A 26,109-nucleotide genomic window follows, 5' to 3' on the forward strand; every position below is an offset into this window, starting at 1 on the left:
CCGGCCCTGGCCCCGCCCCCGTCGGGAGGGCTGGCCGGGCCTTGGCCCCGGCGGGCCGCGGGGACCGCTGGGAAAGCGAGTCCTGCGCGTGGCCGGAGGCGGCCGCCCCTCCTCCCTGCGTGGGCCTTGCCAGAGCCACTAGACAGCAGAGGTTGGAGGCCGCAGCCGAGCAAGCAGGAGAAAAGAGCAGATCTGGTCTGTTTATAGAGAACTAACCAGTTTGGCTGGCTAGTTGTATGTGGTCTCACTCACTCTGTTGTAATGTCTCTGTGCCCAGAATTACATCTATTGCATCTTGCTTCACAGCCCTGTCCTTAGAATCCTTTTTTTATCCCCTCGTCCAGGAATGTCCTGCTGGGTGTATTTCTTTTCCCCATATTTGAAACAATATCTAGAGTTTGAGATATTTTTCCTCTCACTTTTTAAGTTTTAAACTTTTTTTTTTTGGACGCAGTATTGAATTATAACTCAAGTGTTCATCATTGAAAAGCCAAATTGTGTAGGTCCAAGTCATAGCTGTTCCTTTCTAGCCATGTGATACCTGGTCAGATCATTTCAACGCAGACTCAAATTCCTCATATGTAAAATGGGGAGATTAATAGTCAACACTTAATGGGATTGATGAGAAGTTATTTAGTTTGTTCATGTACTCATGGAATATATCAACCACAACCCCAGGCTGGCCATGTAGGCTAGTTTGAGTCAATATAATTCTTTCCTTAAGTCTTAGCGGTTAACTATTTTAAATTTATACATCTTTAAATCTAATTCCACAGGCTAGCATTTCACATTTTATTAAAGAATTAGGTTATACTAAACTGACCAGTGTTGAACAGAAATGATGATAGCAGGCATCTTTGTCATGTTCCTGATTTTTTTTTTAAGTGCACACAGGTTTGACCATGAAAAGAAAGATACTTGATGTAATTTTTCTTTATGTACACCTTGTCGAGATAAAAGTAAAGTCCCTTCTAGTCCTTGTTTTGCAAGAGGTGTGTTGAAGTTTTGTTTATTTTGGCATTTATAAGTCCACATTGTTTAGAGCAATGATGGAACCATTTGATACAAGCAAACTAGTCTTTCCAAATTCTGTCTATTTTTATACAATGCAGTCACAAAAATGATTTTCATGTTTTTTAGTGTTTGAAAAAATCAAGAAGGGTATTTTATGGCATGTGAAAATTGCAAGCAGTTCAAATTCTAATGTCTATAAAGTTGTATTGGAATACAGATACATACATTTGTTTATATATCATCTGTGGTTGCTTTTGCACTTTAATGGCACTGTAATAATTTAATAGTTGCAATAGAAACTATATGACCTGCAAATTCTTGAAAATTTTGTCTAACCCTTTACAGAAAAGCATTTCCAGGACCTGGTTTAGAAGTCTTTATGAAAAACAATAACCCTCACCCCCACTCCCTCCCTATGATCCTTCCCCCACTCAGCCACTTCCCCAGGACATTGACGTCTTTGAGCCATTGAGAATGGGGTATTTACTGCCCTTCCTCCTTCTTGGCAGGTGCTGAACTCCCATTTCTTGTTACTGAAAACTCAGCTTTGCTTTCTAGCCATGTGCAGCTTGGTTTTATAGCCAACCCCATGTATCTTAAAAATGAACAGACTATGAAGTTATCAGCAGCCACTGCAGCACAAGTTCTGTCCCCCAGCCAGGGCGCAGCAAACCTCTCCTGTTTTGCCCACTGTTTCAGTCAGTCTACCTGTTCTGCTCCCCACTCTGGTGAATCCTTTACACCCTGCACCTCTGGCCTATAACCCCGTTCTGGGATGCATAAATAAATCAATCTTTTTAAAAAGAACAAACAGATACCGCAAGTTGAAAACAGCAGAATTTTTAACTACTCATTGAAAGAGAGAAAAATGAGTGAATGAATATATTTAAGAAAAGAAGGAGAGGAAAAGAGCCACCCTAAAAGCTTGGAGAAATGTACCAAACATCCAATATTTTGCTTTTTAGTCTGTTACTAAATACTGCAATCCCCTTTAACTTAAACATGGACTCAGCCTGCAAGGTCCAGCAAGTAGAGTGGATGACAGCTACACACATGCTGGTGGCAGGTAGAGACATTCTAAAAGATGCATGGACAAAAGTTCTTCCCAGCTCAGAGGAGTAGAAGACTATTTGGGAGAAGTAAGGGGATTATGGGAAGAAAGAATCAGGAAAAATTCCTTCAGAAAAACAAGCAATGTGGTCTTGCTGGGATTGCAATAAACGACAGGTGACAGGCCTTTTCTAGCGAGTACTAGTTTAGGCTAAATTACATGTGCAAATGAGCACGGAGAAATATGAGTAAATGCCAAATGGCAGAAGGCTCAGGAGTTCTGTTTGAGACAAGTGCTCAATCAAAATATGCCCGAGCCTTCATAGAACATTCTGTCACTGCTAAGCGTCATCTATCAGGACAAGGTCTGTGCCAGACCCTTTGGCAAGTGCTTTAAGCATAGTCGATTATTACAAGGGTCTGGATCCTTCCACAGCCAAGGCGCACAATCCTTCTTGCCTTGGCAGGAGAGTGTTAAGGCCACGACTTAGGTATCAGGTCGACTACTCATAAGGCAGGTCCCTGAGTAACTAACTGGTAGTAACTGGACCTTGTCCGGACCTGAAGCATCACCCCGTAGCGGTCCCTCCTCTTGGACAGGGGATATGGTCCCCGAGTCCCGGGCGACCGGCACTGGCCCCGCCCAGTCGCGTGGATTGGCCGCCCAGCTCTGCCAGCTGGAGGGGGCGGGGCCGTGCCAGCTGAGGGGCGGGGCCAAGTCCGTGGCTGCGAGGCCCCTGGCCGCTCGCAGGCGGAGCCGCCGACCGCTTCCCGCGCGGCGGAGCTGCGGGGCCGAACGCTCCTCTCCAGCATGCTGCGGCGCGGCAGCCAGGCGCTCCGGCGCTTCTCCACCAGCCGGGTGAGTCCTGCCCCGGCACAGCGCCCCCGCTCTCGCTGTAGGCTGGATTCCAGACCCTGCGGCGGGAGGGCCGGGGGCAGGGCCGGGGGTGGGCAGCGTTGTGTAGACTTTGCTAAAAGCCAAGAAGGCAATTTTAAAACTGTGAGACTGCGGCGAGGGTTAAGGGAGGGTCTCGAATGGGGTTTGTCCGGAGAATCATTTTGTTCTACCCGAAAGGGGGTGAGGATGCTGCTTGTGAACATCTGAGGTTTGGTTGGGATTGACACGGTGGAGACAGTCACTTGGCAAGGGAGACAGCTGGATTTCTTTCCTTTTTCATTTCAATGGGGAGATCCTTGTTACAGAGGGAGCGTAGTGAAAAGTCAGCCAGTTCCTCTTGGGCAATTGTGTGCCCAACAATCTAATTGTGTGCGCTCTCCCAACTGGCATGCCAGGCCCATTCAGATAATGGCTGGCACTCAGCGCTGGTGGTTGCAAGCTCATTATGCCTGAATGGCAGGAGGCAAGATTTCTAGGAGTATTGGGTGTTGCAGAAGCAGCCACCCTGGAACATTGTTAAACTGCAGCTCTGGCCCAGCCCCGGGCCCTGGAATTGCATCAGCTCCTCCAGAAATGGAATGAGAGTCGACACGTTGCATGTGGGGCTGGTTCCAGCGCTTCGCAGGCCTGGGAGAAAAGCCTCCTTGCATCTCTCTCAGCAGACGCCAAGCTCTTCAAGAAGGGGCAAAATCCGGCTGCGCAAATCGTCTCCTTTATAGGAAGTTCATGTTTGTTGTGTTATTATGAACGAATTTGCCTTTCCATTTGTCTTCAAATTGAAAAGTCTTATCATATGTGCTTGCAAGCATATCCATTGCTAAAAGCTTGGAGGCAGAGACTAGTAATGAGTAGCATCAAGAACTCGCCCAAAGTTGCATAATGGAAAACACTTTCTCCCCCCAGATAACCCCAAATAATGAAAATTCACTTTATACCTTGCAATCAATTAATCAATTCTAGTTACTTTATGGCATATTCTTCTTTTAAAAAATATAGCAATGACAAAAAAGGCTTGCCTTCCCAGAACTTCAGCTTGGTATGGTAAGCATTGCTCAGGTCTCCTTAGCTTTCTTCTATACATGCTACATGGGAATCTGGGTGGATGTTACAGAAGGCAAGGGGCTTGCGCCTGTTTTCTTGGCTTCCTATGTCCATGCCTTTCATTGAATTGTCTTTTTTTTTTTAAAAAAGAGCTTAAAAGGATCTTGAAAAATGAAAAGAAAATAGTAGTGGGGGTGACATAAGATTCTGTAACGAAGGGTAAACATCCTAGGTGGCAAATGACTAGATGAAAACATGCAGGTGGGGCAGTGCCAGGAATAGCCAGAGGCCACAGGCCTAAGTGAGGTGGTACCCAGGATACAGCGGCACTTGACTGGGAAGATGAGCAAAAGGTAAACATTGAATGATAAATAAAGAATTTGGTATATTTTACTCTGTAGAAAATAGGGCTCCATCCTCTCAACTATGGTCTTAGGAATTATTAAAAACCAAACAAGGTGGCTGTGAGTGCAAAATAATACAGTCACTTTAGAAAACTATTTGGCAGTTTTTATAAACCATAGATCTACTAACAGGCTCAGCAATTGTGCTCCTAGATATTTACCGGAGAGATGAAAACCAAATGTTCACACGTATACCTATTCATGAATATGTCCAAACAGGTTTTTGTCACAGTCACCCAAAACCTACTGAAATGGACTTAGAAATACTTAATGACTTCAACTTAGTGGTTTACCTGGATCTCTTTGGCTAGTACAACTATATATAGCCATAAAGCCTTTGTCAATAGGTTGTGACTGTCCACCACCATGATTTGCCTGTCTTGCTGCTTCATGATTTATCCCCAGGCTGGGGACTATACTGTTCTCATGTTTATTTTACATGCCTATTTAGCGTCCTCTACCAGTGTCCTGGACAAATCTGGCTGGTGGCTCTAGGCTTGTAGCCTGGTTTCAAGTCCTGCATCTTTTCTTGGAACCAACAAGATTCACAGACTTCGTATATAATAACTGACTTCATATATTAGTTCTAACAATAGTTCCTTAATTTGTTTGCTTATTTTCTGCTCTACTTTGGTGTCTGTTGGCTTTGAGTTCCTCCAAGTACAACTTCAAACCAGGTATAATTGTACATTAGTGCTGAGCACTTTGTCTAAGTCCTGAAAACAGCCTCTTGATCTTTGTATGTGCTTAATCTTTATAACATCTCAATGAGGTAGTCTCTATTGTTATGCCTATTTTATAGGTCAGTAAACCGAGACCTTGTTTTCAGTGTCATGACCAAAAGGATAAAATAATAAGTAAGAATTAAATAGTACCTACCTCCAAAGAGTTTACATGTTTGTAAGCAAATGGTGATGCGGTTAAGTAAAGAGTAATAACAGACAATACATCAAAAAAAGAAATAAAAATGGATAATAATATATGAAAACTAGCAGCTGGGGACATGCAAGTGGAGCAAGATATGATTTTTCATGCAGCAGATTGACAAAAATCACTGTATGTTAACAGGAGTCATAAAATAGTTCCTCACATAGACAGAAAGCCAATTTGACCTTATCTTAAAATTTAAATTTAAAAACAATCCTGAAATTTCACATATAGATACTGAGAAAAACATTTGTAAATGGACACATGAAGCATGTACAAGAATATTCATTGCCATTGTATCTGTCATAGTCATATTTTAATAGTAATATATTAAAAGTCAAAATGTAGCTTGGTGGGGAAATGAACAAATAAATTAAGACAGAGCTATGCTATCATTTCTACACAACAAATTTAAAGACTGAATTCTATGTACTGACAAAGAGGACATTATGCATCCTACGATTTTCCTTTGGATTATCTTCCAAAACAAGAAATAATATTTTATGTGGACATTTCCATGTATGTGAGCACCTAGAAGTTGCATTTAATGCACACCCAACTCTATGAAATGGTTTCTTTTGTGAAGGAATAAAGAACCCTAAATTGGGAGTGGTGGTCAAAGGGAAGTCTATCATTTATTTTTTAATAGGTAGATAGTGTATATACTATATGCATAATTCAAAATTAATTTAAAATTTTTCTGCAGTTTGAATCTAGTAGGTAAAACCGTGCACCGAGGTCCTGTCCCTCTGGCAAGCACTGGAGTCCACCTCAAGATGCCAGCTCTTTCGCTTGCCTCCCTCATTATTAAAGTCTTTGAAATGTTCTCTGTTTATCAGCCTCACCCAGGAGCTGTCTCTATTCTCCATGTTTGTGTTACAGATGCAAAAAAAAAAAAAAAAGGCAACTAGAAGATAGTTATTTGCTTAAGACCTCACAGCTAAGAAGGGGTAGTTGTAGATCTTGACCTCAGGTGCTCCAGCAGTGTGGTCTCTGTTTTTGATCCCTGTGCTACATGAAGTGTTTGCTCTTCACCTCTTTTGGAGGTAAAAGGCTCTTCCAGTTTTTATTTCTACTAGATATTGCAGGGGCATAAAGCAGTGTCATGTGGAAGTAGATCTTGCTTAGAGTCCAAACTCCTTTTAGTTATAAAATCTACTCTCTTGGTTAATATATGGCCTCATTTCACCAATGAATTGAAGTGGCCTATGAAAATAGATGCAATCCCAGTTCAAAATTAGAGCCAGGAGAAAATAAAAAATACTTCGGTGTGAATTTTTACTGCTATCTATTTGTAATGTAGTTTAGTGTAGGTCAAATTTTTAGTTCTAGATCATAGAGTTTTTAATAGTCCTAGAGTTACCTTATACGTGTGTCTTCTTCCCATGCTAAAATATCATTAGTCAGTTGGTCATCATTGAATTTCTTCCACAGGTGTATTTAAAAAACAAGCTGAAGTTGGCCCTTATTGGCCAGAGCCTCTTTGGACAGGAAGTCTACAGCCACCTGTGCAAACAGGGCCACCAAGTTGTGGGAGTGTTCACAGTTCCCGACAAGGATGGAAAAGCTGACCCACTAGGTGAGTTTCTCCTGGGACAGCTGAGCTAAGGACTCTGTGCTCACTTCAGTAATCGAACCTAGCACCCAGCATTTGAGCTGCCATCCATCTCTTAGCCATAGGCCCCCAACCCAGGCTGCACACAGGCAGGTGAGGTAAAGAGATAGCCAGCCACAAGGCAAACTGCAGGGTGCTCCCGATTTTCAGCCTAGAGTTATGTTGAGAAAGGGTGCAAGGCCTAGAGAAAGAAACAGCCTACAAACAGTAGAGGTTGGGGGGAAGAACTAGCAATTAGAAACCGTGACGTTGACATGGATCTTTACAAACTGCGGGTGGGATGCCACACTGGTTAGAAAACAGTATGTGATACTGCTACAGTTTTTCCATTTTCTCTCAGAAGCAGATGCTCTAGAGTTTATCCTAATTCTTGCTGCTACTATTAAAAAAAGTATACTTTAATACTCCTTTTCAAGAGTTCAGATTAAAAAAATGTTGGCCCAAGAGCACATATGCTCTTATTGCAAAAGCCTTTATGGGGAGGTGTGTTCTTGGCCTTGTTCTTGGCTGACTGGTGAAGTGGGGAGAAGGAACTCTACAAGCTCAGCTCAGCTCGGCAACTTTCTTCCTTTCTATGCTGGGATTTGTCTGTTTGACAGAAATAGCATCTCCTGGTCTATAGTTTGCCCTGTAGTAAGAGACTTCTCCCCAGAAAATGAGCAGGAAGAAATACATGCCAGAGGCTGAACATGTCTCATTTGGGTGGTGACACATTGGTACTTAGCTGCAAATCTAAAAAAAAATCAATGAATAAATGTTCTCCCAATGACTGTGTCAGTAGGGAATTGGGTCTACAAAAGCAAAGGCTTGAGTTAAAAACTCAAAATGTTGCCTAACCTCAAACTTTTGAGTTCAAATATACTGTGCCTTAAATATGTAGATTAAAAATAACTTTAGGAAAATAAATGGATCATGATAAAATTGTGATGGGTCAAATTCTGATCACAAATTATTCTTCACTCTGGTTTATTTGTAAATGTTTTGTGAATCTGTAAAAATACAATGTCTGAATTCATAGCGATACAAAATCATGGCTAACTTTTTTTTTAATAATTCTTTCCTATGCTCAGCTTTAGCTGCCGAAAAAGACGGGACCCCTGTGTTCAAGTTCCCTAGATGGAGAGTTAAGGGTAACACCATAAAGGAGGTGGCCGAGGCCTACAGATCCGTGGGAGCTGAGCTGAATGTTCTTCCCTTCTGCACACAGTTTATCCCCATGGATGTAATTGACAGCCCAAAGCACGGTTCCATCATTTATCATCCATCGATCCTCCCCAGGCACAGAGGTGCCTCTGCTATCAACTGGTATGTTCTTCTTTTTTAAATAACAGAGAAATGGGTCTATTTCCATTGCCCATCATATTTCTGTTTTTTCCCCAAGGAGATTTAAAAAATAAGTAAAATATCAGTGCTCTACTTATTTAAAAAATAAGTAAAATATCAGTATTGCTTCTATGGGTGCTGACATCCTCTGGCTTAACTGTCTATTGTCATTCATTGTCTACTTTTCGATGGCAGCCTACGTTTTACTTTAATATCATTGCTAATGCATCACTTTTTAGGAAGATTTATTTATTTATTTATGCATTTAAGAACTGGAGTACAGGACAGACATACGGGGGTGAGAAGAGTCACCAGAGACAGAGTGGGGAGCAGAGCAGGCAGGTCAACTGAAATATACTGCTGAGGGGAGGAACGGGGAGACAGGAAAGGTCTGCTGCTCCGTGTGGGTCAGCTCCCTGGCTGGGGATTGAACTCATGCTTCAGTGGCTGCAGACAGCTTGCAGTGCTGCTCTTTAACCTCTTGCACCACCAGGGAGGCCGTGGTACATCATTTTATGATAGTTAACTAATACTTTAATTTGAAATTCTTCTCTTTGCAGGACTCTAATTATGGGAGATAAGAAGGCTGGGTTTTCCATTTTCTGGGCTGATGATGGCTTAGACACAGGACCCATCCTTCTTCAGAGGTCCTGTGATGTTGAACCCAATGACACAGTGGATGTACTATATAATCGGTTTCTTTTCCCAGAAGGAATCAAGGCCATGGTCAGTATATCATCGAAAAGAGATTCTAACCCTTTCAAAGTTTTCGAAGTAATTTTTTTACTAAGAATTTGTATTCATTTTAATAAAAAATATAAAGCTGAAAAATCAATTTGATTTTATATTTACCAATAATGACATGTTTAGGATGGGAATATGAACCTTAAAATTTCTTAGTCTGTAAAACTGATCGTTTCTTCTGCAAGCAGTGATCTAACAGATGAAGGAGAAAACTTCATTTATTTTGTCATATTCTTGAATCTCCAAACCTTATTTATAAAGAAGTGTACAGAATCTTAAGAAATTTTTCTGTGTGGTTTGGACTTCCTTCAAATGTATTTTTTTTTAAAGATTTATTCATTTATTCCTACAGAACTGGGGTACAGGCCAGAGATGCGGAGGGTGAGAGGATTCACCAGAGACAGAGTGGGGAGTAGAACAGGCAGATCGAGGAAGTACACTGCTGAGGGGAGCAGCGGGCGGGTCAGGAGAGGTCTGCCGTGCCATGTGGATCTCCTCCGGGGCAGGCAGGGATCGAACTCATGCAGAAGCGGCTCCAGATTCTCAGTGCTATACTTTAACCCGCTGCGCCACCAGGGAGGGCCTCAAATGTATTTTTTAATGTAACCTGGCATTTGTAAAATTTATTCAGATTGTGCTCTGGATAAACATTTCAAAGAATGTGCACCACAAAGTAAAAATCCATTAGCTTATAAGTATGTGGAAAGATGTTTTTGGTGTCCGTATTTGTTTCCAGTGCTTTATATGGCAGAAGTAGCCACCCAGAAATGTACAATCTGATGATAAAACCAAGCCACAGTCATCAGTTTAGGGGAGCAGAAAGCAATGCTTTAGAGAGAAGAGCTTTGGTGTCAGAAAGGTGCCAGAGTTCTCATTTGACCACATACTTGTTGAAATGACAATAGACAATTCACTTAGCCTCTTTAGCTTTGGCTCCCTCATCTATAAAATGTACAGAATGCCCAACTGATAGGGTTGTAGTGAAAATTATGTGGTGTTGCGGTAAGCATCTGACCCATAGTAAGTGTTAGAAACAGATAGTTACATTCAAGATAGTAATACGGGTGTTCAACACCATTTGCTCAAGCCTGGACCCTATATGTGGTGCTGGACGACCAGCAGTGGGTGGAAGAATGAGCTAGGAGCTCGGCCCTCTTCCAGGCAGCTTCGTCCTTGTGCTCTTGGGGAGAACAGTCAGCAGCTGTATTTAGTAAGAAAACTGAGAACTTGAGCTTCTGTAGGTCCCCCCAGTGAAGGAGAGCGACTCTATAGTCAGTGTGAACATAAACAGGACACAGGAGAGACTGAAGGACACATCACAAGGGCAATCAAACTTGTGGATTCCTTTTCATTTTCATTTTTACTCCAGGTTTGCTAAGGTAGAAAGCAAATTGAGAAGCATTAATATAACAATATATTCCTTTTTAAGAATAATCATAATGAGACAAAATAATAGATGATGACTTATCTCATAATTGTGTCCTGAAAATATCCATTAAACCATCAAATGGGGGCTGAAGTTTATTTAAGGGGGTCATTTTTAAGAGTCCTTGCTTGATGCAGGCAGAAGGTAGTCCTGGACACAGATCTTACTTCTGACACCTCCAAGCTTTCTCGGCAATGTCGAGCCAGTTGCCTAACTTTGCTGAACTTCAGTTTCCTCACCTGTAAAAGAGGAATCATAGCATCCACCTTGCAGAATTGTTGTGATGTTTGCAAAGAATATTCTACGTAAAGGAGCTATCACTCTGCCTTGCGTACAGCAAGACCTAAAGAAATGGTAGTTGGTATTGTAATGTGACTCTGTGCGCAGATTTGCATGTAGTGATTCTGGTAAGCAGGAATTTGGGCCACAAGGCTCTGCCATTGTTGACCACTGGCTTATGACACAGGCCACAGGTAACATTTCTGGTTTTAGGTGGAAGCTGTGCAACTCATAGCTGATGGAAAGGCACCTCGTATTCCCCAGCCAGAAGAAGGGGCAACCTATGAAGGCATCCAGAAGAAGGAGAATGCTGAGGTATTTATGTCAGTGCACTGATGCACCTCAAGTTCAGGGCCTTCCTGTTTCAGTACCCAGTATGCCATGTTCTCACCAAGTGATAGCTCTCCAGGTCAGCCTGCACTAGCTCTGCCAACTTCTGCCACTGATGGAGATACTTGCTTCCGTTGCCTTTGGAAACACGAGGAGGTTGAGTCTGTGCTCTGTGCTTTCCTAGATTTCCTGGGACCAGTCTGCTGAAGTTTTGCACAACTGGATCCGAGGTCATGATAAAGTCCCCGGAGCTTGGACAGAGATAAATGGACAGGTATGTTCCAGGCTTTTTCATGTTACCTTTGTAAGAGATACTATATTTAGTACTGTCTTTTCCTTGGTGATTCTAGGCCTATCTGAAGAACTCAAAAAAAACCCTCCCTCTTTTCTCAGCAAATATCGAACATTTGCTATGAGCAGACCCCAGTCCCAGCGTCTGCTCTTAGGAAGCCTACAGTTGTGTGGAGAATTGAATAAGTACAATGCAATAAGACTAGTGCTGTCACTGAGGCCTAGACTCGGACATGTGAGGAAAAATTTCTAGGAAAGCTGAGCACTAAAAAAATATATATATAAATTTAAAAAAGAACAAAGTTAAAATTTAAGAAATATTAGAGACATTAAACAATACAAAACAAAATAATAAATGTAGAGATATACTTTCAAAAAAGAAAAAAGAAAAGCTGAGCACATCACTTGCTCATGACAGACAGCATTGACACAGGAGACTAGAGACAGGGAGGTGAAAACCCAGAGGCAGGGGAACACATTTCCCAGTCAGGGAACTTGTGAAAGAGTTCCATGAAGCCTGAGCCTCAGGTGGGAGGAGCAGGTGTGGAGGCAGGGGAGAAGTGGGAAGGGGCAGGCACCCACAGACTGAGATTATACCCCTTCTAGGAAAGTTCCTGACCTGTCTTACACCCTGGTGGGGTTGGGTATCTCTCCCTAAGTACCAACGATACACTACTACTTCTGCTGTAACTGCCTTGGTGTTGTTATTAATCTGCATCTCCTCCTCCAGTTATCATCCTGATAATCTCAGCATTTAAGGAGGGTTCTCAATGCATATTAGGTGCTAATAAAAATATACAAAAGCAATGAAAGACCAGGCCGTTGTTCAGTGCAGTGGTTGAGACTATGGTGCTCCTGCTAAAATGCGTTGTAAAGGAGGGCATTCTCCTTAACCTTTCGGTGTCTTGGTTTCCTCACTGCAAATGGGAATAGTTACAGTGACTTCTGCGTAGGTCATGGTTTGTTGTGAAGATTAGGTGAGTTAACACAGATGAATTCATTAATTACTTGGTTCCTGGCACAGAGTAAGGATTCAATAAATGTTAGCTCTTATACTGTTCAATAAATGATCGCCAGTTGGCATAAACTGATCACAGCAATTGCACCAGAAGATGGATGTCAAGTTCTCTTGGTGACAGTCTGGCTCCAGTCCTCCTACCAAGCACTCACTTCTCATCACTTCTCTACTGCACTGTAATACAGACAGACACTGTGTTGAAATAAGCCAGCTTACCAAGGTGCAGAAGAGACAACCATCTGAGCTGATCCAGTCCACTGCTCTTCCTCCCACGGACCTGGGGAGCAGGGGCTGCTGCCTACGGCCTTTGGCTGTTTATGCGCCTGTGCTTATGTGTTACCCTAAGGGACCTTGGAGAAAGGCCTTTGTAACGTATGTTCATGTCAGATCTCAAGCTTCCCCCCATCTTGGGCTCCAGACAGGGATGTGTGGAGGGGGTTTGGGGGTGACTCTGGACAGCCCCAGGGCACAGCAGCCAGAGTCCATACTGGCCGAGTCATCACATCCATAAGCACCAAGCTGCGGAACAAGGAGTGTGTCACTGAGGCACTATGCAGGGCCAAGTTCAAGTTCCCTGGTGGCCAGACTATCCGTCTTTGTAAGAAAAGGGACTTTACCAAGTTTAATGCAGATGAGTTTGAAGACATGGTTTCCGAAAAGTGGCTCATCCCAGAGGACTATGGGGCAAGTACATCCCAAATCACAGCTCCCTGGACAAATGACCAGCCCTGCACTTCTGAGAGCAAAAGAGTTGCTTCCTTTTCAGTCACGCAAATGAAATCTACATTCCCATCCAAAAAAAGAAAAGAAAAAAAGGGTAACCTTTCCGTAGACGAAAGTTTGACCATTGCTATTTCCCAAACTGGCCACCAGGGGCGCACAGCAGCATTCTCCTGATGTTTCCTTAAAGTCTATTCCATAAATGTTGACTGGGAGATGGAAGGTGGGGATCCGGACTTTTTTTGAACTAAAAACTTCTGGGGGATCTAGTTTCAAGATGCATCATTTGGCTTAAAGACGCAGTAAGAACTTGCGACGAGACCGAGTGAGGACTTTTCTCTCGTGACATGGGGCAGCTCCCAGTCATTCACAATCGCCAGGAAAACCACCATCGTCCCCAGGCTGATTTTGGTACTTAACTCAATAAACGACAGAAGCTACTCAACGCTTGATTATAAAACAGGCTACGTGATTCCCCAGCTGCAGGCTAATGTCAGTGTGACTAAGCTGTGCTGTTTGGTAGGTTAGGTGCACTTTTAATATACAATATTTTCAATTTACAAAGGATTTTTCAGACTTAACCCCACCACAAGCGGAGGAAGATCTGTGGGGTTTGTTTTCCTACTGTGCATCTGTCCCATACACCTCCAATCCCCTGGAAACCTACCTTTAGCCTACAAAGTCTGTGGGAGCTTTCTGCCTCATTCTCCTTGTTCTGAGTGAATGAATAATACGTGTATGTATCCAGGCTGCCTACCTGTGGGACAGCGTTGAACCTCTTCAATCACATATTGGCAAACCAGCTCTTGTTTGGCTCGGTCTCCAGATGTCTGGCACGGTCTCTCACATTGGGGTGTCCTAAAGTGATCATGAATAATCATTTGAATTCCAGGTTTCTGTAGGGGATGTTGCTTGTACACACCCCTAGAGACAGCCTTCCCCTCCTCATCTCACAACCTAGCTCTTGTTTCTTTCTTAGATGGTCACTTTCTATGGCTCGTCCTTACTGAACCGCGCTGTGCCTCCTGGAGAATGCCTAGAAATTAAAGGCGCCAAGAAGCCTGGCCTTGTCACCAAAAATGGACTCGTTCTTTTTGGTAACGATGGAAAAGCAGTGAGTGTCCGCAGGGTCACCTATAAGAGAACTTGTCAGTTTCCTTCTCTACCCCTGCTGTGAGGGCACTGCCTTCGGGAGGTCACTGCCTTTGGGAGGTCACTGCCTTCGGGAGGTCACTGCCTTCGGGAGGTCACCGGGCTCTGCAGTGGGGGGTGGGAAGCCTGAGGTGCCTGTGCCCCACTTCTCTTTGGAGTGAGCAGGCTCTTTGAGTGTTGACAAGGACAAGCCCCCTTAGGATGGGCCCCGAGACCCGCAGGCAGCTTTGTGACCGTGTAGGATGAGCTTGGAGTCCAGCCAGGAGGCGGACATGGCCTCTGTCTTACCATCGACTTGTCTCAGCCAGGCCGCTTCCCTCTAAGCCTCCGTTTTCATCGCTGCGGGAACAGAGTGACGTGTCTCTCTGCTCCCCATACCAGCGTCCTGGGGTATCAAGTGAGGTGAATGTGACCTTCCTCCAGAGGCGTGTCGGCTTTTTCTCCCCAGGCCGCCACCCACCCATGTGCCTGTATTGGGAGTGAGGTATGGGCGCTGAGGCTCAGGGGCCCCCAGTGAAGAAAGCAAATGGCATGTTGCAGATTATAAGGCGCTTTCTGGTAGCTCGCAAGACACACAGTTACCAAGGTCGTAGGTTTGAGAGTCCAACTAGTTCTGGGTGCCATTCCCAGCTCAGATATTTCTGAGCTGTGTAGCGTTGGACTAATTACTTAATCTCACTGAGCCTCAATTTTCTTATCAGTAAAATGAGGGTAATGCTAGCACCTGTTTCCATATTTAAATAAACTAGGTCACTACACCCAAGAGGAGAAAGCAAACGTAAAAAAAAAAAAATGAACAATATGTAAAATATCTGTAAATAAATCGTAAAATATCTGTAAAAAAATCAATCATAAATAAATAAGCTAAGTTAGCCAGTCCATTTCAGTCCTTTTGCACATAATGGTGAGTGCTTTTAATTCCTATTTATATGCTCTTCATACCTATATCATATCTAAGACTCCTCTTATCAACTTTGCGTTGAATTGTCCTGTTCCTCAATTTTCCTGTGTGGGCGTTGCCATTTTGTAGCTGATGGTGAGAAGTCTGCAGTTTGAAGATGGAAAAATGATTCCTGCCTCTCAGTACTTTTCAGCGGGTGAGACATCAGTGATAGAACTTACAGCCGAAGAGGCGAAGGTGGCAGAGACCATCAAGGTGAGCCTGTGAAGCCCTCCATGCCCCTCTTCACTTGGGAAGCTGAAGCCTTTTGTAACTGGCACCATCCGTCCTCAAAGTAGGTGGCCTTTTCTACTTTCTCGTATTTTCTATCAGCTGTCAGAGGAAATGAAGCCCCACACCTATATGCAAACATGCCGCTCGCTGCTCATTCACATAGATAGTCCGAGGTGGTTCTAGGTTGGCCCAGGCATTAGGCTAAAGCTGCAGCCTTGAGGATTCGGGATGCTCTCATGCAGGGGCCCAGGCTTTGCTGTCTTCAAGGTCACGTGGGGATCGTTTCCACTCTCGACAATCCAGAAGAGCAAAAGCGTAGAGAATTCTGTGAGGGAGGATTTTCATGAGCTCAGACAGGGCGTACAGGTCCCTTTGTTCATACTCATTTAAGATGGCTGCACAGCATGGGCGCAGGAGAGCTGAGAAGTATTCAGGTCACAGATCCAAGAGGAAGAAGTAGGTACTGTGAGGAGCCAGCCAAGGGGTGGCTGTGTGGCACCGCCCTCCTAAAAAACTCTCTTTTGCTACAGGTCATCTGGGCTGGAATTTTAAGCAACGTGCCTGTTATTGAAAACACCACAGACTTCTTTAAATCTGGAGCGAGCTCAATGGACGTTGTCAGGTGACACCACTATCTGTCATTGACTCTCACCCTCCACTAGGGATTTTGACTTTGACTTTGAAAATCAAATTAGAACCCTTCTGGTGGATGTTCTCACTCAGTCATACCCACCACATTTCTCCCAACTTGATCTTCTCTGGGTTCGTTTGTTTACTTCCAGGTCAAACACATCTACTTGTCCCCCACTTTTATTTTTTTATGCATTTTATTTTTGAAGATGTATTTTTATTTATTTATGTATATAAGACCTGGGTGTAAGCCAGAGATGTAAGGGGTAAGAGGGTCCACCAGAAAGAGTGGGGAGCAGAACAGGTGGGTCCCCTAAGAGCCACTGCTGAAGGGGCAGCAGGCGAGACAGGAGAGGTCTGCTGCACCATGTGGGTCAGCTCCTTGGCTGGGGATGGAACTCAGGCCACAGTGACTGGCCATAGCTGTTAGCGCTGAGACTTTAATCCCTGCATCACCAGGGAAGCCCTGCTCCCTGCTTTTGGTGGCTAATCAGAAACTGTTTACCTATTGCTTATTTACCTAGAAACAGAACCCTTCCGATTGTTTGTTTCTTTTAAAAATTTGTCCTCACATAGCTGATTTTCCTATAACATGAGCTGGGAATTGGGAAGCTCAGGGCAGAGAATGATAATCAGGAAATCCTATGTAGTCCATACTTACTATTAATTCTGTCCCTTCCCACCCCCTCATTTTTCTTTCCTATCCATCCAAATTGCCCGGCAAGACACATCTAAAATGAGGACTAGTCGGCTACTTGCAACAGTAGAGATAATCACCCTGAAGTCAGAATTTCTCTTTAGAAATTTATAGCAAATTGACATGACTGGAGTCGTTCCTGGAAGGACCCTCTCTGTCAAGGAGAATCTATCAGGACCCTAATAATGGAGAACCCAGCAAAGTATTTCATTTTGAGGGCCACATGATACCCATCCACTAACTGAACAGGGTGAAGAATGTTGCTTTTTGACATATCCTTCCTTTTGACACAGCAAGTGTCCATGGTGGCGAGATATACCTTTTTTCATTTATTTCACAAAACTTATTGAGCACTTACTAAATATCAGAAATGGTTTTTGACATGAATACGGTCATGAATGAGATAGTGTCTTCATTCCTGGAGATTTTATTCCAAAGATGATCTAAAGAATGTCATATCAAGGGTATCATTATCAGAAGTCCAAGATTTTGGCTTTTTCCAATTGCCAATTTCTCAACTACAGTTTGTGAGTTCCCAGAAACTTCCCACATCTTTAACTAAAGTACTGTTAATATCATTTATGGATTTATTTGCTAACAAGATATTCCTGCAAGAGTAGCTCACCTCCTGTTTGAGTATCTGACTTAGTATCTGATATTTTCACCAAACTACAAAGGCACCTCATTTATTTTTGAGAATAGATGAGCAACTGCAGTAGGTTTTCCAATTATATCTAGTATACCACTCCTATTTAAGAAATGTCCAAAAATAATTTCTATTTGAAAAATTAATAGCCAAATTAACAGAACAATTAACAGCCAGAGGATGGGGAAGGAGTTAAAAAATGAGATTGACTTACATACAGAATGGTTCTCGTTAGTACTTACACCAATCAAGTAATTAAGTAAGTGTTCTATTCTTACACTTAATGTAAAGAAAATATTCTATATGACAGTTATTTCTCCTAAGCATTACATTCGGAAAATTCCTTTATTTATGACTTATTATTCCTTGAGAAGATTTGAATGGAAAGGAACTGATTTTACGTGCCTGTTTTTATCTTGCTTGCAAATAACTAAAATGTGTTTACCTTGATTTTTTTTAGTCATGTAAAAAATTAAAAACAAAAATATTACCACAAGGCAGCTTTTTAAACATTTTTCTTCTGAGTCTTCTCAGTTTCATTGATTTATCATCATAGAGGGTCTCAGAGATATAAGCAGCTGTCTGATATAAGTCATACTCAGAGTAACTTGACAAGTATAATCACACAGTCCCCCTTCACCCTTTTAAAAATGTTAAGTAACATGACCTGGTTCTTACTTTAAGGCTGGTTGAAGAGATCAAACAGAAATGCGGTGGGCTTCAGTTACAGAATGAAGATGTCTACATGGCTACCAGGTTTGAAGATTTCATCCAGAAAGTCGTGAGGAAGCTGAGGGGAGAAGATCAGGAAGCAGAACTCATAGTGGACTATGTAAGCTTTGCCTTGGTGTTTCCAATCTAAATTGTTAAGATCTAGAGGCTAGAGAGGAATTCTGTGCTTTCATGTATTTGTGTTAATATATTTATAAATAAAAAACCCGGTGTACCTCAGCTGAAGAAGGGATAAACAAAAGTGATATATTTGTATACTGGAATATTATTTGGCTAGAAAAAAGGAATCAACGTGATGAAGTATGCTACCACACATGTTACTCTTGAGTACATGATGCTAACGGAAAGAAATCAAATGCAAAAGGCCATGTAGTGTATGCTTTCATTCAGATGAGATGTCTAGACTAGGAAAATCCACAAGTCAGTGTTTTGGGGGGCTCGGAGGTAGAGGAGAGTTAAGCAGAGAATGTTGCCAGCAGATACAAGTTTCCTTCTGGGGTGATAAAAATGTTCCTTAATCGGATAGTGGTAGTGGTTGCAAAACTCTGTGAACATACTCAAAACCAAAGAATTATACATTTTAAAGGGTGAATTTCAAGGTATCTGAACTGTTTCTCAATATAATAAAGAATTCCATAGTATCTAGGTCATATCTCAATATAATAAAGTCTTATTGTTAAAAACTGCAAGTATAAACTTTCCTCCCCGCGTGGCTAATGGCTGCTGATTTTCACATAAACCCTAGTTGCAAGGGTAACAAACTGGCCTTGTATGGTGTACGAGTTACTACTCGCATCCCAGGTTACTAGAGAACTCTTGCAAGAGAGACTGGACGAAAGCAAGTGAATATGCCGCAAAACTGACAGTTCTTGCAGAGACTCGCCTGTTTTTCTTGAGCAAATGGATTCCTGAAAGCCTTTGGTTCATTTTCAGAGTTCTGAGAAAAATAATTTGGACAATATTTTTAAGTGTTCTCTTGGCTTTTAGGAAGGAGCAGATTTTCAGAGAACCCAAAGCTGCTATTCTATTCCAGGACTTCTCATCCACTTATGGTTAATACAACATCATCTGCTTAAGGACATGAGTGTTGGGGGCTGACCAACGTGTGATTGCATCCAAGTAACGTTGCTTGTTAGCTGTCTGGCCCTTGCAGTTACTTAACTTCTCTAAGTCTTAGGTCTTAAATGGCACAATGATACTATCCGTCTCATGGGATTTGGGGGGCTATTTATATTTAAAGCTCTTAGCTTATTCCCAGAAGGGTGAGTTTAGAAAGCTGGACTATGTGCAGGGACTTAACACATCATTTCAGATGAAATTTCCTCCATGACACGTGGACTTATGTCATGGAGTCTGAGTACTCGGTGTGGGATAAGGTGTGGTCCCACTTGCTATCCCTTTTGTAAGTATTATCGGTTTCTCTAGATGAAAATTATCTTTAAAATCATTAAATTTCGGCCCTCCCTGGTGGCGCAGCGGGTTAAAGCACAGCACTAAGAAGCTAAGGCCATTTCTGCATGAGTTCGATCCCCGCCTGCCCCGGAGGTGACCGCATGGCGCGGCAGACCTCCCCTGACCCGCCCGCTGCTCCCCTCAGCAGTGTACTTCGTAGATCTGCCTGTTCTGCTCCCCACTTTGTCTCTGGTGGCTCTCCCACCCTCCACATCTCTGGCCTGTACCCCAGTTCTGTATGAATAAATAAATAAATATCTTAAAAAAATCATTAAATTTCCTCTTTAGTGCCTTGCACTCATATGGAGTTTTATGCCCACAGTGCTCTTTCACATATATCAATTATTCTTCATAATAACTCAAGTGGTATCATTATCACCATGTTATTGCTGGGGGAAAAACGGAATTTCATCCAAGTTAATGAACTAACTTAAATTCACTTACTATCTCTGGAAGAGAATAAAATGAAAGTCATTTGTATGTAAAAGAGAAATGAAAATGGGGAGGAACATCAGGAAAGGAAATTTAAAGTTCTAACAGTGTAAAAAGAAACCAACAGACAAAAGCAATTTCAATGGTTTCAAGAAGTGACTGTATGCTAGAGACGTTGCCGCTAGGTGGCGGTGTTTCCTTCATCTGGAAGGCTTGCGACTGTTCTGGGCTGAGCCTGGAGTACTTGGCCATCACACTCCTGCTAGTTGTCAGTGCTTAGCACTCAGTGTATCACGATACCCAGATATTTCATACTCGTATCTTCTAGACAGTAAGAACGAGAATCCCCCCAACTTGCCTTATCCCTCTGCATTAATGAATAACTTTCTCTGTTGCTCTTTAGTACCAAAAGGATAAGCACAGAAATCTGCTGAATCTATTAAACGTAATTCTCGCTCTTAAGGTGTCAAAGGAGATCAACGAAAGGACGGTTAAAATGCCTTATCAGTGCTTTATAAACGGACAGTTCACTGATGCTGATGATGGAGAGACATACGACACCATCAACCCGACGGACGGATCGGTGAGTGACGACTCCTGAGTGCAACAACCCCGGGTTGTCAGTTGTGGCCTCATGCAGAGCTGGAAAGTGACCGTCTTAAGTTGCTTGATTCTATCACTCTGCCTCTGAGCGTTTAACATAAATATCTTTCACTGAACACCATTTCTTTCAGTATTCACCTCTGGGACCGGCTGCTATTGTAGTAACTATTGTAGTAAATGTTTTATAGAATTAATACTCATGATGAATTTAGACAGACACCTATACCTGTCAGAGGCATCTCCCTGTGTAACTGTATGTGGGGAACTGCATACTTTGCAAGCTCATGGGGAGAAGCTCAACTCCCTGGGCCAGTTGAAGCAGCACTTACGCCCCCAAGATGCATCCTTCCACGCTGCAGTGGGACTGGAAAAGGACCAGCTCTGTCAGACTCACAATTTTCATGTTAAAAATCATTTCATTTTCGTTACTATATTGCCGGGCATATTATTTCTGCGTCATAAAATTCTTTGAATTGCACAATCCAAAGCTAATATGTTAATTCCAATATGTCTATATATTCTCTATATGGAAGCTACAACCTTTTTACTTCTCTTGAAATAGACAATATGCAGAGTATCCTATGCTTCTTTGGTGGATGTCGATAAAGCAGTAGCTGCAGCGAAAGATGCTTTTGAAAATGGTGAATGGGGAAGAATGAATGCAAGAGAAAGAGGAAGGTTGATGTACAGGTGTGTTTTTTTAAAAAATACCAGTATGCTACCTTTGAAATAAGCTAATGTGATAAGATTTTTAAAATTTTTTTCAAAGTACTCTAGGATAAAATCATTCTAGAATGTGCCTAGTATATATGTCTGCTACTTGCATTTCATAAAACCCTGCCTCTGTGAGTTTCTGTATCATTGTTTGTATCAGTCAGGATCCTAGTAGGAAAAGAAAATTTAGCACAGGACTATTTACAAAGAAATGGGCAAGGTCAAGGGACTCCAGCAAAGGATAATAAAGTGTCCAGGCAGGAAAGGAGAGGGGGGATGACGCGGGCGGGCCAGGATGGGCTGTCACCAGAGTCTGGCAAGCTCTGTGCGTGTAGGTGGAAACCACTCTGCAGGGTTTGTGGTGGAGAAATGCAGCAGTGGTGAGCCCAGCTCCTCTGTGAGGGAATCAGAGAACTTACTCCCGACCACTCCTCCCGAGTTTGCCAGTCCTGGGCGGGGCGGGGGTTCTCACCCTTGGCCTCTCACTAGCCAAGCCCAGTCAGAGCACAGCGGCACAGACGTGGGCCTGGACAGGTCATGCTCCAGGCGGGGAAAGGTGGGGCAGGAAGAGGGAGCAGGAGGTGGAGACTGTCCTGCACTGTTCTTTCTTTTTTTTTAAATTTTCTGCACTGGAATTTCTTTTCTTATTTTTGATTGTAATATTTTTCTTATTTTTTATTTTTTACATCATTCTTCATTTTGTGCATTTTTTCATCTCACTTGTAATCCCTATGGGCTTCCCACCACCAAATCACCCGTGTGCCATCACCATAGTCCAATGCACTCTCCCCACCCCAGTTCCAATCCCTTCCCTCCCTCTCATCCCCATAAAATGTCTCTGGTTTATAATTGTTCTTTGGTTTCATTTGTATTCTATTACATTTGTTTGTCTCTTTTTTCCCCTGATCCCTTGGACAGCTGCACCCCCGTGTTTATTGCTGCTCTATTTATAATAGGAAAGACATGGAATCAACCCAAATGCCCCAAAACAAAAGACTGGATTAAAAAGATGTGGCACATATATACAATGGAATATTACTCAGCAATCAAAAAGATAAACACATGCCTTTTGCAGCAACATGGATGGAGCTGGGAGGGATCATACTTAGTGAAATTAGCCAGAAACAAAAAAGAAAACACCGGGTGGTGTCACTCATTGCACTGTTATTTCTAAAGACAAGTTTAAAGTCTACTTGATATGTTAGGAATGGGAGCAAGGAGGGAAAATACTAAGTCCAGGAAGGGTGTTGAAAACTGATCACTAAGAGAGATACCCAGAGCAGTTAGACACACAAGTTCAACTTTCTACTTACCTGAAGCCAAAACAGCTGGCCTTTGTCAAAAGATCCCTCAAGAATAGAATCTAGAAGCAGCAGTGGGCAGTGAGAGGGAGGGCCTCCAGCTTTAGAAGGGTTCGAAGAAGTGGCTCAGAGAACCACTAACGGATGGGAGGAAAAGAAATGGTGGTGGCAAGCACAAAAAATGAATTTTTAATATTTTATAATCATTAAACAACTCCAGGCATGTCTTCCTATAGAAACGGCACCAGACAGAAGTCTACTGTGCTGATCATATTCATTTGCTATCGTGTACTCTTTAGTGAGTGTTGGAAATGGTTCTGCACCAACTGCAATTGTTTCATAGGTTCACGGGAGCTGTGGGTACTTGCTGACATCACCCTGAACACCCTCACATCACTAATCTCCTTGAATGATTGGGACACAGTCGCTGTCCTACTTCTTACACATTTGCAAGACAAATCACACATGCTCCCAGCACCCTCTGCTTGTCCTTTGTAACTCTTGCAGCCAGTGATTTATGAATTTATTTCTTAAGTGTCTGCCTGTCCCTGGAGACATGAGGACAGAGACCTGTTCCATTTGTGTTCATCTCAGCTTGTGAATAACAGGGGCTCGATCAATGCTTGCTGAATGAATTTCTTTCACTGACCACTAGACTTGCAGACCTACTGGAAGAGAACCAAGAAGAACTGGCAACTATTGAGGCCCTGGATTCAGGGGCCGTCTACACGTTGGCTCTGAAGACTCACATTGGAATGTCTGTGCAAACATTCAGATATTTTGCTGGCTGGTGTGACAAAATCCAGGTTAGTGCAAATGTCATCTCATGCTTCTAAGTCACTCCGAAAGGAAAAGGGAACCACATTTATTCCTCTGTGGAGACACTGTATTTATTCCTCTTGTGAGATTTTCATACCTCATCCTTTTTAACAGTTGCCTCCAGGAGGGGATGCTTATTATCCCTCATGGCAGGTAAGGAAACTGGGTGAAGACAATGAATGATTTGACTGCGGCACATTTAAGTCAGTAAACCATAGAGCTAGGTCTTGGATGCAAGATTTTCAGAATCTGAAGTGTGATGATGTTTAGTTCTTTATTATAATGTATCCTGAGAGTGTCTATTAGTCTCTAGGGTATTTAAGGAGAAGCCCTCCAAGGTGGAGGGATTGCAAAATCCCTGATCTCTTGCAGAGACCAGAGTAATAACAGGTGGGTTAAGCAGTCTGACTCTAAGGTAAAAGAGTCAAGACCTGAGTACCAAGAATATTTCACGTTCCCTTGTACCGTAAGGAAGTTGACAGTATGTACTGTGACAACAGAAAACCACACTTGGCCGTCACTCTCTGCCATGGAACCTGGAGAGCATCATCTCTTATCTGGGTAATTTCATAGAGGAGTGCTGTTACGGAGAGCACACAGAAGCAAGAATGCTGGGCCATCAGTAAACACTCTCTGCTATGCCAAGAAATTGGGAATGGAGGTGACTAAATTTGAATTATGTGAATCCTCTGGCGTCTCGATTCTTTCAAAACCAACGCAGCAGTTCCTTTTTGGCGTGGATATATTTCTTATGGGTCGAACACTGCCTTTTCACATCAGAGGTGACTAAATTTGAATTATGTGAATCCTCTGGCGTCTCGATTCTTTCAAAACCAACGCAGCAGTTCCTTTTTGGCGTGGATATATTTCTTATGGGTCGAACACTGCCTTTTCACATCAGCTAAAGCAAAATAAGAGAGGTGGACAGAAAATGGAATCTTTGAGTTTAAATTGACTCATTTAAGTTGGTAAAATAAGGGTCGCCCTTTATATCTCTAGGGCTCTACGATTCCAATCAACCAGGCCCGCCCCAATCGCAACCTGACCTTCACTAAGAAGGAGCCGCTTGGGTAAGACGAGGAGAGAGCCTCTGACCCGCGTGTGCTCCGAGTTCGAGACAACTAAGCCATGGTCTTTCTACCCTGCAGCGTCTGCGCCATTATCATCCCCTGGAACTACCCCCTGATGATGCTGGCTTGGAAGAGCGCCGCCTGCTTGGCGGCCGGCAACACCTTAGTGCTCAAGCCTGCACAGGTGAGAGGCAGGAGGCCAGGCGCAAATGCCCCCTCAGATGTACCTGAAAATAAGACATACATTTATATAGGGTATGTCTTTAAGCAAAAGTGGGGCTGTGTATCGTGACCCCATTTCCTATGTCATGGGCGTCTTTCCACCTTAGTGCTTGTTCACAGGTAGCTGCTATCAAATACTTCCTCAAGAGGCGGCATGATTTAGCTTCATGACAGTGGAAGCAAGTGGAGTGTACATCAGTGAAATCCACTGCAAAATGCCAAATGCCCCCAAATTAGGGAATTCTGTACAGTTTTTGAGTCCGAAGAGGGCAATTGCTGTCTGCTTCTCTCCAGGTCACGCCCTTAACAGCTTTGAAGTTTGCAGAACTTTCCGCTCTGGCAGGCTTTCCAAAGGGGGTGATCAACATCATCCCAGGCTCAGGTAAGATGTCGCGTGAGCCTCTGGCTAGACGGAACGCTGCTTCCAGAGCACTTGAGTGGCTGCTTTCCCACTGGAGTTTTGTCCTGAACTGCAACTGTATTAAAATTAAATCCAGTTTAGCCACCGGTTAAGGATAAACACGCCACTCTGGGCTGAGTCCCGTGGCCATGGAGGGGTAAGTGAGGAGAGTGGGGGCCGGCAACTGGGCAGCTTCCCTAAAGTGGACCAGGTTCCCTCTCCCAATACTACTTTGAAAGGAAAAACCAAGGCTGCTTTGTCATTTTAGGGGCACAGAGGGCATTATGGACATCTTTGTGAGTTTGTGATGAATACAGAAAACATAAAGCTAAGATCTAAATGAGATCTTAGGAGTCCAGTTATGAATTCTCCACTATAAGAGTACAAGTGTTTCAATGCATGTTTTACCCCGAAATGCTGCAGGTGGGGTGGCCGGGCAGCGCCTCTCTGAGCACCCTGACGTCCGCAAACTGGGCTTCACGGGGTCCACGCCCATTGGCAAGCAGATCATGAAGAGGTATGTGTCAGGTTGCTGCATGTCCTCTGAAACCAGGTTTTTGTTCTCATTTTGCTTTCTGAAGTAGGCACTTTGAGAGCGAAAAAGCACGTCAAATTTAGAGGAGAAAATACCTACCACTGCAGGGTCTTAAAGTGTTTGAATGTAATAAAATGCTTTCCCAGTGTTGAAGCACAGACTCAATAAGACGTAGGCATATTGGATTCTCCGCCCTGTGGTGACTGTGATAATCCAGCAGAAAGCCCCTTCTGCACTCTAGCTGCATCTCAAGTTGTCTTTGCGGCATAAGTGAGAAACTGAAAAGACACGTCAACGGCAAATCTGCATACTTTATAAAATAAATTCCCAAAAAGCAATAACACGAGTTCTTAAAAAGTGCAGCCTTAGCTGTCTAAGGCAGCAGTTGAAGTATATCAACATAATAGAACTCTGTGTCATCATGTTCATGGAGAGATTTTCATAGTTTTG

At 43.1% G+C, this 26,109-nt stretch overlaps 1 protein-coding gene across 1 annotated transcript in view; it reads left to right on the plus strand.

Annotated features, from left to right (window-relative positions):
• The first annotated feature begins 2,781 nt into the window (after window positions 1–2,781).
• The window catches only part of ALDH1L2 (aldehyde dehydrogenase 1 family, member L2), a 35,512-nt gene continuing 12,184 nt past the window's right edge, over window positions 2,782–26,109 (plus strand). Inside the window, exons 1-17 of the mRNA XM_004675732.2 lie at window positions 2,782–2,923; window positions 6,769–6,913; window positions 8,020–8,254; window positions 8,833–8,998; window positions 10,935–11,036; window positions 11,236–11,325; window positions 14,060–14,194; window positions 15,263–15,388; window positions 15,937–16,028; window positions 18,064–18,211; window positions 20,459–20,578; window positions 21,161–21,288; window positions 23,269–23,419; window positions 24,432–24,502; window positions 24,581–24,686; window positions 25,019–25,106; window positions 25,548–25,641. Of these exons, the coding sequence (XP_004675789.1) occupies window positions 2,876–2,923; window positions 6,769–6,913; window positions 8,020–8,254; window positions 8,833–8,998; window positions 10,935–11,036; window positions 11,236–11,325; window positions 14,060–14,194; window positions 15,263–15,388; window positions 15,937–16,028; window positions 18,064–18,211; window positions 20,459–20,578; window positions 21,161–21,288; window positions 23,269–23,419; window positions 24,432–24,502; window positions 24,581–24,686; window positions 25,019–25,106; window positions 25,548–25,641 (2,045 nt within the window). The 5' untranslated portion in view covers window positions 2,782–2,875. The remainder of the gene's footprint in view (window positions 2,924–6,768; window positions 6,914–8,019; window positions 8,255–8,832; window positions 8,999–10,934; window positions 11,037–11,235; window positions 11,326–14,059; window positions 14,195–15,262; window positions 15,389–15,936; window positions 16,029–18,063; window positions 18,212–20,458; window positions 20,579–21,160; window positions 21,289–23,268; window positions 23,420–24,431; window positions 24,503–24,580; window positions 24,687–25,018; window positions 25,107–25,547; window positions 25,642–26,109) is intronic.

This window comes from Condylura cristata, unplaced genomic scaffold, assembly GCF_000260355.1.
Source record: "Condylura cristata isolate star-nosed mole 26May11 unplaced genomic scaffold, ConCri1.0 scaffold00004, whole genome shotgun sequence".
Classification (NCBI taxonomy): domain Eukaryota; kingdom Metazoa; phylum Chordata; class Mammalia; order Eulipotyphla; family Talpidae; genus Condylura; species Condylura cristata.